This window comes from Ammospiza nelsoni, chromosome 16, assembly GCF_027579445.1.
Source record: "Ammospiza nelsoni isolate bAmmNel1 chromosome 16, bAmmNel1.pri, whole genome shotgun sequence".
Classification (NCBI taxonomy): domain Eukaryota; kingdom Metazoa; phylum Chordata; class Aves; order Passeriformes; family Passerellidae; genus Ammospiza; species Ammospiza nelsoni.
Window position 1 is genome coordinate 12,543,214 of NC_080648.1, and position 16,817 is coordinate 12,560,030.

Consider the following 16,817-nt stretch of genomic DNA (forward strand, 5'->3'; position numbering starts at 1 on the left):
GGCCTTGGATTTCTAGGCAGTAGTACAGCAAAATAAAAACCAAAATTTACACCAGAGTGGGAAAAATCCTCTCTGAAAATGGATCTATTGACAATGTTATTCCACACTACCCTCTAAGACAGATTTATAAGAAATGCTGGAGGGACTGGAGTCACTGGGTGGTGCTTTAATTCTCCCATATTTTCAGACACCAAACTCACAAACTCTGTATTTTTAAACTGCTTTTTATTGAAATGTAGTACATTAGCAAACCCTAACTAGTCGGTATACACTATGAACATACTGGCATATACCACGTAACTACAATACAGTGTTATACTTACATCAAAACATGTCAACAAGTTCTGCTGCTGGCGAGCTACACCTCCACAGGGGCTGGGGAGCTCTGGCTGCCGGGAGGGCACTGTGTGTCCCTGTGTCCCCACAGTGTCCCCAGACCCCTGGCACTGCTGGCGTGTTCAGGTTACCTGGTCACACCGGTGTGACCCACCTGGCAGCAAGCCAGTTCAAACAGACTCTTCATTTTACACGCACGCAAATTGGGGTTTTTTGTTGTTGTTTGCTGCAGTCTCCTGTGCCCAAAGGCCGGGGGGTCCCCTCTCTGCTGAGATAAAATGATCCTGTTTTGGTGGAGTCAGTGCAAAGTTAGCCATGGCCTCAAGCAGGTGATCCTGGACAGGCACGGGTCAATCCAGAGAAGCTTTTAGGATTTAACATCTACTTGCAAACTGCAGCAGGGCAGATGGGACAAGCAGAAGGGCAATGCTACCACTCCTTTTGCTCCAAAAGGTTATTCCCCTTTACAGGAGCAGTGCAGCAGACCTTACCAGTGCTGGGAGCTAAGCCTAGACATACAGGGTGGGGAAAGTCTGCCTGCTGATGTGGTGGCACAGGGAAAGTCTCTTGTTCATGTAGCACCTTGCAGCACAAGTAGAAAGCAACAGGCTGGGACGCTGCCGTGCTGGGACCTCATGAACCTGCACCAGGAGCTTTGCTTTAACAGCCCCAAACACTCTATTAAACATGCCTGGCTTAATAGCAGCAAAGAACAAGTTTACTTTCACGCCCAGACTTTCCTGTGCTGGAGCATGGGAGGGTTGCTGAGCTGTTTTCTGTATGATCCTCCCTCCCAGTGCAGCCCAGTCTGGGTCACCAGCCCAGTAAGGAGCAGGCAGCTACAGCTCTTACTGCCCAAGACAGTGTGAGGGTGTGACAGACAGAGGCACAGGGGATCCACAGCAAATCTGATGATCTATGCCTTAACATAGCCCTGCAGAGCTGCTCTGCTGGGAATTAATGGCTCTTGTCCCCCCGAGGGGTTTGGGCAGCTAAAGATCAAGTCAGAGCCAAGCAAAGGCGAGCCCCGGAGTATGTGAGAAGCAGCAAAAAAAAAAAAAAAAAAAAAAAAAAAAAAAAAAAAAAAAAAAAAGGCAAATGGCACATAAATGCACACAGCTGAGCTCAGGGAAAAGAATAAAAGCTCCTGGCTCCCGAGAGGCTTCTGGATACAAGTGGAGAAAGGAATAGCCCAGCAGGAGAGAGGGAGGCTCCACGTACATGTCCATCTGATTTCTGGGCTGCAAACCCCCAGTCCCAGCTGTATGACACCAGCTAATGTTATACCTCAGCCTGGCATTGAAATCACTCTAAGCAGCTTCAACTTTCAATAAAACACTGTGTAGTTCTTACTTTGTAGGAATATGAATACTTATTATTAACTCCTTAGGAAAAGGACTATTTTTGGGCAACAATTTTTACCACAGGGCCCCAAAGCCCAGAGACCCTGGACATCTGGACATTATTGCAGTAAAAAAAGAAAAAATATTCAGATGTTATTGCATAACCTACACATCCATTTCTGAGCATCTTCATGAGGCTAATGGGCAGAAGAGCAAAAGGATGCTCCATTCAGTGATCCAGAGAATGAGCATCCCACAAGAGCCCAGATCCCACACACCCTGCTTTGGCTGAGCACAGCCCACCAGGAACCTCTGGGCTCCCACAGACTGTGACTGGTTTGGAGTGATGCATCCCCTTGGAAGGGCTGGCTGGCATGGTGATGGCACAGTGAGGCTATGGCACAGTGATGAAGATGCTGGAGAACAAGTGGACAGCAGTGCCTGCACAACAGGGACCTTCACCCAGCTCTCCAGAGGAGGAGGAAGCCAGTAGTAACTGGTGGAGTGGAAAGGGTGAGATTAGAATTAAGAGTGTCTGGAAGTGTTGCAGGCTTTAAAAAAAGGCTAGGTTAATGAAAGACGGATAACAAGGTGTCAATTAGTGGTGCTTTACAAAGGCTCTGTGACCAGATTTCATTTCCCAAAAATGCACTTTGCAAGCACCAGGTAAACCTGACATGGCCTTGTGAATTTGGGGTTTTTGGCCAACATCTCAGGACATCACTAGCTGGGGGTTACAGAGCATCATGGCTCTGCATCAGGAGCAAAATCCCACCTGGAGTCCTGCTCTTGTCACTGCATCCACAAGGAAGGGGTAGGGAGCAGAGCTTTTTCTCTTAATTATTTCAAAGACAAGGGAAAAAAGCAGATATGAGCACCAGCATACTGAAGTGCTGTCTACCTCTCCCCTGATTTCCCCCCAGTCTGTTTAGCTGGAACATCTTTCCCTCTCTCACTCCCTCCCCTGCTCACCAGTTTCCACCGAGTGTGCCAGAGCTGAGGCTGCCCTGCGGTGCAGTGAGTCTAGCAGGGAAAGGAAAAAGTGAAGATATCTTTAAATATAACAACACATATGCAAGCTGTCATGGCACATCACACACTCTTCTGCACCGCTCAGGCTGGAAAATTAGGTCAAGTATGGCTGGGTAACATAGGGTGAAAAAGGAGCAAAAGCTTTCCTTGGGAATTTGAAGGTGTTTCCTGAGCTCTCCTGTCCTTCTCTCCCCACCCTGCAGGGCTGGCAGCAGCCCCGTGGCTCTTGCCTTTGCCCCACTGTGCCTTGGCTTCTGAGCTGCTCTGCTGTTTCCTGCGCTGTAAAAAACAAATTACTATTAGCTAAGCAAAATAACAAATATTTTTAATAATTAAGTCAACTCACTTGCCAGTAATCAGGCTGCAGAGCTCCCTGAACTTCAGCTCAACCCTGGTGCCTTCATCCTTCTGCTCATGAACTGACTGTGGCACTACCTCAAACCTAAATTGGACTGAACAAGTCCTGGAGCCTCAGTGTGACCCATGTTTCCTGCAGAATTCCCTCTGCTTTCCAGGAGCTGGTGAAAAGCTCTTGGCTCTCCCAAGCCTTTGCACTATTTTACATGAATGTGTTTAATGAAAACAGATGTGTGAAAGTCTCATAACATAGTCCTAGACATGTTTATTAAACTGGTTTTGGTTTTTCTTTGGCTAATGCAGGATACCTGGCTATTCCTATAGCATCCTCAGGTGCCAGGGCAAGCATCCTAGAGCAAAGGGACAATGCAGATTCCAACACATGAGCTCACTGGAGGGAGCAATTGTGAGGGTCATTAGACAAACTTTAACATGCTTCAAATTTAATAATTAATGTTGTGTATTATAGGTAAAAAGCACACTTACAGTCTGGTTTCTTACTGGCAATTATCCTCTAAGAACACAAGCAAACCTTGATTTTACAAATGTCTAATGGGAACATGCAAAACTTTCATAGAAGAGGAAGCTGAGAAAGAGAAGACAAAGTTTTGGGGTTTAAATACTTGAGGAAAATACTTGGAGATCGAAAGCTTTTTTTTATATGTAGAAGTCATAAACTGAATGTTTTCCTGTTAAAAGAAGCACTTTTTTTTTAACCTTGGAAATGATTTTCCAAGTTACTGGCACTTACAGTGCTTGGTAGGTTGCTGTATATTTTACTTCTGTGAAATGACTCAACCACACACAGCACCACTGCAGCAGAACAAGAACAACAATGCTCATCAAGCTTTTTTTATATACTGATTAATATAAAAGGAAAACCTCAAACTTACCAGCACAGCCCAGAAAAAAATCACCCATGTTGCTGTGGTGCCTCTTCCCCATCTTAAATATGACTAACTGGGGAAGGCCTGCTCCAGCACGTCCTGGCATGCACGTAGGGACTGATTGCTTGAACAAGCTTTTAATTTTTCCAGTGTTGCAAGATGTCCCAAATCCAGAATGTCAATTACAAATACCAGCTCCCCTATCCAAGATGCTACAGCACAAATCCATTTTTACATTGCTGCGCCAGACCCTGATCTCCACTGAGGCAAACCTGCCCTCCCCCAGCTTAAAGCCAAGATATTCAGTTAGAAATAAGATTTAGCAAAATACAAATTACATTAGTTATTATTTTGTCTTTAGGGGATTTGTGCTTTCTAATTTTTAATTTCCATGCCTCTTCTAGCTTTTCTATATATTCTGGCACACAGCTTGTTGGCTCAGTTGGAGGTCAGAAATCATCAGGTTTGGTTTTGTGCTGAAACTGTGCCCCAGTGACTCCCAGTGGCCTCAGGGGAAATCCCTGTGTTGGGATGGGGCAGCCCCTGTGAGAAGGCTTTGCTTGGGGCATCAGCAGCCCACGCAGTGCTATAAGAGCCTGTCCTACCCAAAACCTGCACTGGAGCAGCTCTGTGCTGGCTGGAAGACACTAAGACATGTTGGCATTTAACCAGGTAACCCAGGTATCTGGGATTATCATAACCTGACTGCCCTCATGGATAAAAACAAGCCCCATAACATCCTTGAGAGACGGTGATTTTCCTCTCGGGCGTTTGCGTTCCCAAGGCGCTGCTCCCACGTGTCCCTGCTGCTCTCACAGATGTAATCACAAACACAGGGGCTGCTCAACCAGCCCTTGTGCTGCCCCTGAGCCCTGTCCAGACTCAGCTCAGCCAGGGGAGCTGTGCCTGGGCCCGGGTGCCGCTCAGCTGGGCTGGGATGGGGAGTTGTGCCTGGGCTCGCCGGGGGTGCCCGGAGCTGTCGCTGCCTGCCCTGCACCAGAGGAGGGATGCTGACCACGACCAGCTGCTGCCCCAGCCCCTGTGGCACTTCCTGTGACCTTCACTTCTGCTTTGGAGGAGAAAGTGGGTGTCAAAATTGTGCTCTTACAAAAGTTTGGGGCTTCAGTGCATTTCCAGAGCGAGCTGAATGGCAATAAAAGTGCATTTGGTAAATATCAATGTGGGTATTATGAGAAAAACCTCCCTACACTTCATGCCACCCACTCTTGAATTATCAGATTAAATAAAGCTGACGCACAGCAACAAAAGTCAAAGCATGCTCGGCAAAGAGGCTCATTTCCTCATTTTACAGAGCTGGGTTTTTCTTTTTCTCTTGAACATCCATGTTAAATACACAGCTGAATCACACTTCAGAAAAGGATATATGTTAAGCAGATTGCTATACAATTAAAAACATTATAAAGAAGGGGAAATTCCCCTGCTTGCAAAAGCAGGTGAAATTAAAGCATGGCAGGATAAGTCTTACCTTTCTTTTTGGCTTAACTGATTTCTCAAGATTCCTATACAGAGGGTGAAACTGTGTTTCACATTACAAGGACACAAATGAGTTTCTACACCTACAGTAACTTAGACTGCAATGGAGAAAAATCCAAACATTCATTAACAGCTATGCATTGTCTGGTAGCAAACGGTGGAGCAGAAGCGCTCACTCCTCCGTGTCGGCTCATTTGAGGAACGCTGTGGATGACTTAGCTCCAGAGGCTCCTCTCTCGCTCTCCATTTCTGCATTGTTCTCTCAGAAGCTTGCAAACAATATCCATTTCCCCACTGCTTTTGTCACATGCTGGTAAAAATTGATTTTTCCTGCAGTGTGTCAAAGCAGGAGCTGCTTTCCTTTCTTCTCCTGCTTTCTGCATTCCCGTTATTGATGTCAGTGGGAAAGGGCACAGCTCAGAGAACGTATTTGTTAAATAACTGTTGCAGATCTCAACAGGAGAGTGGGATAAGAAGCTTACCTCTTTTCTTCTCTGTGCAATGCCAACATGCTGGCTTTTAAAAAATCTCAGTGAAAAATTTGGTGGACTTTTACCCCCCCATCCTCCCAAAAAAAAGTTACGTGAGAAAGAAAGCTAATTTGATTCCTGCATATTTCAAAAAGTCTAATGGTTTTTAGGTAGATCAAGTGCTGGTTCTGTGAATGTCCTCTCTACAGAAAGAGACTCACTTGACTTCAGCACACAGAAGGACCAAAAGTATATTCTGTGTATACCATTTTTCTCCTGCTTCAATCAAATTGGAGAAAAAAATCCAAGTTCCTTGAAATCTTTCTGCAAATGCAGGTCCTCTCTGCAGCTTGAACATCAGACTGGCTTGCCACTGTCCGGGGTTAAGTGGGTTGTAGGAAACTCAATGCACTTATAAAGGTCCCTCCCAGAAGGGGTTATTTCACAGTAAGGTTATGGATTGACCGAGATATACGAGTGCTTTTACCAGTCACTGGCCATCTCCTCTACAACCAGTTCCCTTTCTGACATTGCCCAACCATCTGGACAACTAAAAAATCAGAAACAGCAGATGCCTGTGTAAGAGACGCATTTGCAGTTCAGCACAAACTCTTAGGGCCACCGTAAAACCTCTCCTGCATCGCCGCGGCTGGGCCGACACAGCTCCCCATGCTGTTACTCAGCAATTTCCATCAGACAACCTTGCTTGTCACAGCTCTTTGTCACCTCAAAGATGCCACCCTCAGAATCCACCACAGCTGGTCTTCGTCTGTGCAAACGAGAAGGCGGGTTCGTGTTCTGGAAAAAGCAGCTCTTCTTCAGACAAAGGAGATCCATGGAAAGAGTACACAACAATAGGAATGAGAAATGAAAAAAACGGAAAAAGGGCCAGGAAGGAGCATGGATTCCTTTCAGGTTTTGTTCTCGTCGTACATGTCCAAGGCAGGCTCGATGGTTGAGAACTCGCTCTCGTAGACCAGGCTTCGAGGGGACAGAGAGTTACGATGGAAGAAGTGACTGCCTGCAAGAGGTAGAACAAAACCACGTTAGCAACACACACGAACTGAGTGAAGCATCCTCATACCTGTGTGATGGATACAAACACAGTACACAGGGAAAAAACAGACAGCCTTCCACACAAAGCAGTTACAAACATATGAAACATTTCACCTCTGTTCCTCTGCTCCCCAGCCAATTTAAAGCAACTGCTTTCCATATGCATGAACAGTCACACCTCAAATGGCTCTTTCAGATAAGAGGTCAAGTCTGAGCAAGGCTGGGGCAGGCCAGAGTTTTGCACTTGGTGCTGGCTGTTGATTTGCAGCCTTGTAAAGCAGGGATGTGCTTCCCCAGAAGACCCTGAAATCTGTGGTCAGCACCAAAGCGCTGTGTCCTGCACCAGCACAAAGTGCTTCAGCTCGGGGTCAAAAGGAAGGAGCAGGCAGAATGAGGGATCCTCCAGGGATCATTCCACCAAAGCCTGACCTCCTCCAGAGCTCAGCAAACTCCATGCACACGAGTCACCTTCTAGAAACAGCCACCTATGGATTTCCTTACACATAACCAAGGAGACCCAACCCTCTTTTCACTGGCAATAACCGAAACAAGCACCACGCGGCTGTTGATAAACTGGGGAATAGAAGTCTATTTTTTTTTCCTAGGTGGCCTGGCATTCCTGTGGCTCTCTGAATCCACAGATGTGTTTTTGCAAGGAGCCCAGCCCTCCTGCTGTACAAACGATTCTCTCTGAAAGCATCTATCATCAGATCAGGCCCTTGGCCAAAACACTTCATTACCTGGTTTCTCGATCCCAGGGGGGATTAGCTGGGAGCAAGGCTGCTTAGATTACAACAGCTACATGAGCCAAACTGGAGGCAACTGAAAAGCTTCCAAGTACATCAAAAAGGCATTCAAGAAACTGAGGTGCCTCCAGTTTCAGGCATCAGTGAAGTAAAATGCTTAGGGAATTGTAGTTTTAGCCCGGGCAGATTTTAGTTGCCAAATTTTGAGCCCAGCCTATCCCATTCTGAAATAAAGACCTTAAAGAAGACGTAACAAAATAAGAATTCAGCTGCTACTGTCCAAAATTCCTTTTTTCTTTTCCCACTCATTCAAAAGATAGACTTTGTGTGCCCTTTGCTAACAAGGGCCCAGCAGGAAAATGGAGTTGGGCAATGGATCTGCTCCTCTTTCACAAGCAAAAGTCAGTGCACACACTCATTCCACCATTTACAATGAGAATGGGAAGTTGTCATAAGCAAATTAATTTTTGATCTTGTAGTTAACCAAAACAAGAGTGAAATTAGTGGTTACACTGCAGTGGATTGTTGACTCTGCCAGGAACTTGTATTCAGGTACTTGGAACAAGTGGGATGTCTTGGAATATATTTCCAGAAGCAATTGGTGGGGAATGATAAATCTGGATCTGAACTGTCCCCCAAATTTACAGGTTTCTAAAACTGGGCAATGTTTAAAATAAAAGCCAGTAAATAAATAAATAAACAAATAAATACATAAAGGCTGAGTGTTAAAGGAAACATAAAGCTGGAACTGTGACTTCCAGATTATCATGGTCTGTTTCCAAAAGCTGGATTTGATGACCTTAGAGATCTTTTCCAACCTTAAGGATTCTATGATCCCAGCAAAAACCCCCCAAACCCTGAACCTGCAATGAAATAATACCAGAAAAAACTGGCTTCAAGACTGTGTTATGGGTCAGGATAATTTACTTTTTGATGAGTGAGTCTCATTTTGCAGTTGAAATAAGCTGTGAATATTGGATATTTCATCCCCCCTTCCTCCACCTGCTGCAATGTTACACACAACCAATGCTCAAATAAAGCAAAGGAATTCTAAAAGCTTGGTGCTGCTTTTGTTTTTATTACACAGAAATCAAACATGGGATTAGGAAGCAGACAGCCCAGGCTGTCATTTCCTCTGTGTGCACCCAGACTTCCACTCTAGCAGGCTGGAGGGAGAGATTTAATCAACAGGCAGAGCAGGTCATCTGACAACAAGTATTTAATATAAATCTGGAAATAGACAGTGTATGTCAAACACCTCTAAAATTCTTTACTGTGATGTTTTTGTCCTTCTTGGCAAAGGAAATTTTAACCACCCACTTCCAGGAAGGCTGCATGTTTCCATAGACAGATAGACATCTCTTGGCTTCCATACCATTTCTGAGACACATCGTTCATTCTTTTCCTAATTGTCCTCTCTCCCATCCAGTGCAGCCAGCCCAGAGCTGAGACTCCAGCTGCTGCTCAGTGTTTTCCACCACTCAATCTTCAGGTGCTCCATTAACCAGGTCAGGAGCATTGCCCACAGCTTATGGCTGGAGCAGCAGGGCACAGTGACCCAGCCATGCTCCTCTTAATGCAGAAAATTGCTACTGTTTGTTTAAAAATGTGGAATTGGTCCAGCTGATAAATTTACTGAATAAATGTATTTTAAGGACAAGTAAAAACATCCGCAGTTCCAAATTCAGCTATGAATCTGTTCTTCCTCTTTTGCACTTACCAAGAAAGATCAAGATTTATCCCTTAGGTACAGAAAACAAATGGGAAAGCTGCATGCAGTTTTAATACATGAAGATGAATCCTTCAGTGCTCTCTGCCACTATTCTTCATTAAATGCTTTAAAAGAACTTTTCAGATAACTTGCATTTAGTGTGAAAATAAATCTATACCCTGGAACTGATCTTTATACCAATCATAGAATGCCACCAAAGTGAGGACAAGACCAAGGCCAAAAACTCAAAGAGACACAGCACTGCAGGTGCACCAGGATTAAGTATCACCTGGTGTTCCTTTTCCATCTGAAAGTATCTTAATGCCCTTAGTCATTAATCAGGGCCATCTTCTGCCACAAGCTGCAGTCCCTTCTACAGATCCTCCAGCAAAGACTCCTTACTGTGGAAATCTGATCAGAGCACTCCCTACCTTAATCTGTTTTAGACACCCTCTCAGTTAAGGAACAGAGTGGAACTATTTCATAAAGTGCCCTTTCCTCAAAGCCAGCTTCGCAGGAAGACTTTAAAGCACTGTTTTCCACGTACATGAACAGTCACACTCAAGTGGCTCTTTCAGATAAATGAGGTCAAGTCTGAGCAAGGCTGGGGGAGGCCAGAGTTTTGCACTTGGTGCTGGCTGTTGATTTACAGCCTTGTAAAGCAGGGATGTGCTTCCTCAGAAAGAAGCACATGTCCTGAAAGACATGGTGGGATTACTGGCACAACCGGAGTGCTGCAACAGATGGCTAAAAACTCTTCAGAAGGGACAAGAAAGGGAGGAGACTCCTTGGGGTAGCCCTGTGGTGCTCACAGAGCCATTTCCCATGATTTACCAGCAGTCCCAGCTATGTGGGGAGGTCCCAGCTGACTGGAGGTCAGCAGATGTGACACCCAGCTACAAGAAGAGCTGGAAGGGGGGTCTGGGCAACCACAGGCCTGTCAGCCTGACCTTGGTGCCAGGGAAGGCCATGGAACAGATAATTTTAGTGCCATCATATGGCATATCCAGGACAAGCAGGGGGTCAGGTCCAGCCAGTGTGAGTTTAGGAAAAACAGGTCCTCTTGACCAATCTGGTCCTCTGTGGCAAGGTGACTCACTCAGTGGATGAAGGAAAGGCTGTGGATGTGTCTACCTGCTGTTTGGTAGAGTTTGACATTGTCCCACAGCACTCTCTTGGAAGCTGCCATGGCTTGGACAGGTGCACCACACATGGGGTAAGAACAGGCTGGATGGCTCAGCCCAGAGAGCAAGGGCAATGGAGTTACATCCACAGGGCTCAGAACTGGGGCCAGCTCAGTTTAATGTCTTTATCAATGATATGCATGAGGAGATTGAGTGCACCCTCAGTCAGACTGCAGCCAACACCAAGCTGGGTTGATCTTCTGGAGGGCAGGAAGGCTTCACAGATGGATCTGGATAGGCTGGATCAAGGTATTTAAAAGATACAGATGTGGCACTTGGGGTTTAGTAGTGGACTTGGCAGTGCTGGGTTAATGACTGGACTTGATGATCATAGAGGGCTTTTCCAACCAAAGTGGTTCTATGATTCTTTGAAAAACTTTGGGGATTTCCTTCTCTCTATCCAGAGTAAAAAAACAAAAGTTTCTGGGATGATATAGAGTCCATCTTTGAACATTTTTATTTCATTAACAAATAACCATGCACTGATTGCCTGACCTCTAAGTAACCTATCAAAAGTTGTATCATTATTAACACTTTGTTGAGACAACTGTTAGAGGCTCAAAAGAAAAACTGGAAAAGATGATGCTGAGTTATTTAAATCTTCCATGGAGGGAAATGCACTAAAAAGTCCTGTCAACCCTTTTGTTCCAAATATCACTCAACTTCTCCTTCTGCTGCTGTTCTGAATCAGAAACATGAACTGGAACTATTATGGTGCCTTTTGCATCTGGGTCACTGCACTGCTCACGCGGTCCCTGCCCAACAGCATTAAATAGCACTTATGGAATTTTGCTTCAGGAGACAAGCACAAACTTATCAGTTTTACTACTGCTGTTGAGAGATGAGTGAAGAAAACATGTATCATAGCTTGTTCCCTAAATCATGCTCTAACCACATTCCACCACTTTTGGCAACAACACTCGGTTGACACATGCAGTACGTTAGAAGCACACAGCCCTCAAACACAGAAGGTTTGAGGGTTTTTTTCTTCTCATGAGTAAGTCCAATGGGGTTTTCCAGTCTTTCAAAATGCACTTACTGCTCTATAGATTTGTTTCCATATTTCTTTCAGAATTTCACAAGGACACACTGAAGACGAATTCTATTAAATGCACTGAAGCTATCACATTCTTCACTGCTTATTATAAAAGCTGCCTTCTCAGCTGAAGCCTGATGGACAAATAAGAATTAAGACACTATTTTAATGTAGCATCTGGCTGTGTTCCTAAATTCTAAAAGTGCCTATACATAAAAATAAAATTAAATTAAATCTTCTAGTTCCCAGTACATAAAAAAATTAAATCTACAGCAAAATTGCTTCTCTCTGTTCATTTAATTAAATTAGAAAGCATTCACTTTCTACATCTTGATCTGAGAACAACAAAAACAACTGAATGCAGAACAGTTTTTAACTTCTGTCAATTACTTTTTCCTTCCCTACTTGTTACCCTCATTTACCCATCTCATTAAGCCAAGCATTAGCATTTGGCTGCGACTCAGGCCTGTGTTTTAACTGACTGTTGTGAAATTACTCACACAGCGCTTGCATAACTTGCATGAAACACCCAGAGTGAGGACAGTGAGGGGAGATGTTTTCCGTCTGTCTCCTCATCAGTGCAGAAGCTGTGGCAAGAAAGGACATGCTTGCACAGAGCTTCTACATTAAAGAGTGTTATCAATCTTCCATGATCTGAATTTGAACCAAAACTAACCCCTGCCAATGATAGGAAAGGAGGCTTCACACATGGCAGCAGGGGAAATGCTGCATTTTCACTTGTTATTTGGAAGGAAGAAGTGGTTTAGAGCGGCTTCACTTTTATCAAAAGGAGGGCAGGGTGAAAGTAAAATACAGAAACAGTTTACGATTTGTGTTTTGAGACCACAGCATTGCAAATCTCCAGCAATGCCTGGCCTCAAGGCAAAAATCATACTGCAGTGCTCCCAGGGCAACCAGGAGTGTTACAGGAGGAGAAACTGAGAAAATGTTCTTATTTCAAATTAATTCTCAGCTGGAGTCAAGGTAAGTCCATTATAGCAGAATTGACGGCTTGACCCAGCTTTTTCCTGAACAAGTTGATGTCAAATGATTGCTAACAACACTTTTTAGTCACTTCAGTGGCAGTTAAGTCACTTGACTGGCATCATAACAAGGGCACTGCATGAGATTTCCACTACTTAGCTTGTGTCCCAAATGAATGGAGAATAATAGAGATCTGCACAGTCAAAATCATTCAAAGGAAATAAAGCACCTCATAAAATTTACAAAATGCTCTCAGACTTGAGTACTAACACAGAAAGCCCAAGAAAAATGAAATTCTCACAGAGTAAGATTTCATAATTAAAGTTTTTTTTTATTTCTTCACTTTTTCTTTAATACAAAGCTTTGGCATCAGCAAATTTTATGAAAAAATAGAATGTACTAAATAATTGCTTGTGCTGCATGATCGATAAATGATGCATAAAAATAGGTGTCTCTCTCCAAGGCAATCGGCCGGAAAGCGTTTCTTCAATAGCATTCTGCTCTGCAGGGCAGAAAAAAAGGAACAAAAATATTTATGTTAAAGTTAATAGTGCCAATACTAAAAAAAAAATCCTGTAAAAGTAAGTTAGTGAAAAATGACTAATTATACAAAGCCAGAGCATTAAGAGATGTCTGCATCTAACAAGAGGTCTGAGCACTTCTAAGCTTTTGAGGACACTCCATCTGCTACTGAAAACTTTCTCTAAGTGGTGCTATCCAACCTTTGGGCTTTTGGGTTCAAACCCACACTCACACAGTAATTTCTGACTGTTCCCTAGGAAGCAAGGTAAACTTTGCTGCTTCTGTTCCTTTCAAACACTGCCTAAAACTTGTTATACTGGTGCTGTAAGGGTATTTTGAGACCTAGAGAAAGCAGCTTGTTCCTTATTTTATCACTTAGACAATGTTTAATTTTATCACAACTATTTAAAAATGCATGTGTGTATAATTATACACACACACAAACATACATATTCACAGTTAAATATGTATATACTCACAACTCCAGAACTAATGCTCTAAATAACTATGTTTAAGCTGTGAGAAGGACACAGTAAAGAAAAGGTACAGGATATGTTTTTAGGTGAGTTTTAAAGCAGAATTTCCGGTCTTTTACTTGCATCAGCATATTACATGGCCACATTCTTGCTACTGTTGTTTTTCAATAAGAAAACCCCCTCAGAGTCCTCTTGAAACACTACCATAAGAAAGGCAGGATATGCCAGCATTGCTTTTTACATGGAGAGCAGCATAAAAAGCAGGTATGCTGTTTAATAGAAAATGCAATGAGAAGGAGCTGCCATATATCTGGCATGATAATCAGCACAGGAAATTCTTTGTCTGGCACTGGGAAGGTGTCAGTGAAACAATAAATCTTAGCATTAGTGTCATTTTAAAGAGTCTAAAATGAGTAATTGAACCCAGCAGCACTTGTGGAGGCTGCTCAGATCCCAAAGGATTCAGATGAAGAGCTGCTGAGGTTAAAGGCCATAGCCAAGAACCTCAGTTACACAAATAAGTGATTTTTGAAGCTCTGGCTGCTGGGTTGTGAGTTTTCTCAAGTCTGTCTCAAGCACACACTTGATGTGCTTGCATTTCAATTCCTATCACTGAGAACAGGAGCTCTCCTTGTATCAGCACACCCTTTGTTTGTACTGAGGGAACATCACTGTGAAAACACTTTGCTGGAGGCCCAAAGTCCCTGCCAATGTGCAGCAGCTTGTCCTTGCAGTAAAAACAGTCCCAGATCCCACTGAGCAACAAAAAGAAGAGTTGCAAGGAAAGGCAGAAATGCAGCTGCTATCAGTGCCCATATCTGGATGAGACTTCATGGGCTCCAGCTTCTCCTCCTTTCCCAAGGACGTGCAAGTGCCCAGCAATGCAGACATTCCTGTTCTGCACCTCATCTTGCCCCATGCTTTCCCAAGCTGCTTTTCCAGGCAGATTAAAGATTAACTATGTTCAGCTGCAGCTCTGTCACCAAGCTGCTGATTGATGGCTGCAACTTCAAGATTTTGACAAATGGAAAAAAAAAATCAGTAGACTTGATAGGGATTTTTGAAGTTCTAAAGTTTTCTTCATGAAGCCCTTTTGGAATCAGCATATGAAAAGAGGAGGAAGATTTGCAAATTAGTGGTAATCAAAAATTCATGATGACCAGTATTATGGACCCTCCTGAAGATCATTAGCTTGAGATTGCCTAAAATTTTACACTGGAGACTCTTTGATACCTATAATTTTACACTGGAGACTATTAGACATATTTCCATCTTATTGAGGACACCTTATACTTTCCAAATAAAAAAAGGGAAAAAAAAAAATCCAAGCCCCTTCTCTTATCTCAAAGAAAAAAAAAAAAAAAAAAACAAACAAAGAAAATGTTTATAAAGCTGCGTTTCCCAGCTGCATTTCTTTGGATCTCACCCCATGTCTGGTAGAGAGATCAGCACTTTAATAGAAACTCAGCTGTGGCAAGATGTTCAGAGACAAAGAAAGATGTTGACACTTTGCCTTCCCAAATAAAAAATGAAATTAAGATTAAACATACATCTTGAGCCCATGTACACCTACATAAAAATGACTAGATGTACCTGGTCAACAGATCTGCAAAATAGATTTATACTTGGCCACACACAGAATTATAAAAAGAAGACTGAAAGTCATCTGCTAGGGTAATTTCTTGTCCAGCCTGCCTGAAAGGAGGCTGGGGGTTTCCAGGTTGAAAATGTGCAAATTAGGAATACAGGATTATTTTTTTTTTAATATGAAATTTGACTATAAAATTGAGGTGGAAACTGTAAAAGGTAACTGCTGGTAGTAAGTTTTGGCTCTGGCAGGTGAATTTTGAACATAGGAATTTAATGGCAGAAATCTAATGTTTACCTAGAACATAGATCATAAATATTCTGTTTTCCCCTTTTCATGTCTCTGCTTAGCAAAGAGATTTCCTCAGACAACCCAGCTAAATATAAATTAAGAGGGCCTTTACATGTCACCCTGAAACCTGCTGTTAACAGAGACATTCTATTTGAGAAAAGCAGGAAATGAATTTGATTCCTTGAAAACTCCATATTCCCCCTTCTGCTGGTTTTTATTCCCAACGTTGTCCATGACACACACCCACCAGAAATGCACAGAAACATCTGAGTATTTACTTACTCATTAGCATTCAAGCTAGCTGTGGCTTTGATGATCATGTAGCAGAGTGTAAGGGCACTGAGGAGGCCAAAACTGGCAATAATAAACCATTCTTCTGTTGACAAAGGAAAGGGAGGAAATCACTCGTGGGAGAAAGCGATGCCAATATTTCCCTCAAACACCACTGGCGGAAGGCAAGAGGCTTCTAAGCCATGACTGGCCCCAGGAGGTGAAGCAGAAGGAGGTTAAGCCACAGAGTTACTGACTGGAGAAGGCTAGCAAAGAAGAAGTGGAGAGAGGTGCAGAAAAAAAGCATGGCACAAACAGTATTTCCTGCCTGAGCCCAAGGGTTAGTGATAAAGAAGTTACTCAACAATGTAAAGTGAAATGCAGGATCAAGGGGAGATGTAATGAGAACTCTGTCCATCCCCAGGTCAGAAAGACGACTGTCAGGCTGGGTTAGGTTTGGTGAGATGCAGTGTTTCACACAAGCACACCCCAAGTACTGTCACACCTCAACTGTGTCTTGGCCCCCTCCCTCCTGAATTCATGTTATAGTGTTATTTAAAACCCAACAAAAATCAGGATAGATTGCTCAACAGTAAAACATAACTACAGTTTTCTACTTAAGAGACCGATATACCCACGGAAAAATAAATTCAATACTAGGGTAGACACAAACACATATTAAATAGAAAGTAATACAAAGAAGTCTATCAAAGAGTGTTCACTATTCCAAATTCTCTCCAGGATCAACCTGGCATACAGTAACAGTTCAGAATACAAACTCTGCTGTTGAACAGCTTTTGGTTTAACTCTGATGCACCAAAGAATGCATGTGTCATCCATAAATACAAACATTTCAAGAGCCCTTTCTAAGGCTTTACTTTATATACATTGTCAGAATGAACTGTTGGTGGTTATTTCTTGTTTTACCCTGGCATCCCATCTGTGCACAAGCAGCACTACAGCTGGGAAAGACAGTAAAAAACACCTTCTGAATAGGCAATTAGTAAAAAGTGAAAACTACAGTTCTCCCACCC

General features: G+C 43.3%; 1 protein-coding gene across 1 annotated transcript in view; it reads right to left on the minus strand.

Moving 5' to 3' along the window:
* Positions 1 to 12,946: 12,946 nt before the first annotated feature.
* RNF130 (ring finger protein 130) overlaps positions 12,947 to 16,817 on the minus strand; it is a 42,972-nt gene continuing 39,101 nt past the window's right edge. Inside the window, exons 8-9 of the mRNA XM_059483618.1 lie at positions 15,796 to 15,889; positions 12,947 to 13,138 (exon numbers count right to left, since the gene is read on the minus strand). Of these exons, the coding sequence (XP_059339601.1) occupies positions 13,123 to 13,138; positions 15,796 to 15,889 (110 nt within the window). The 3' untranslated portion in view covers positions 12,947 to 13,122. The remainder of the gene's footprint in view (positions 13,139 to 15,795; positions 15,890 to 16,817) is intronic.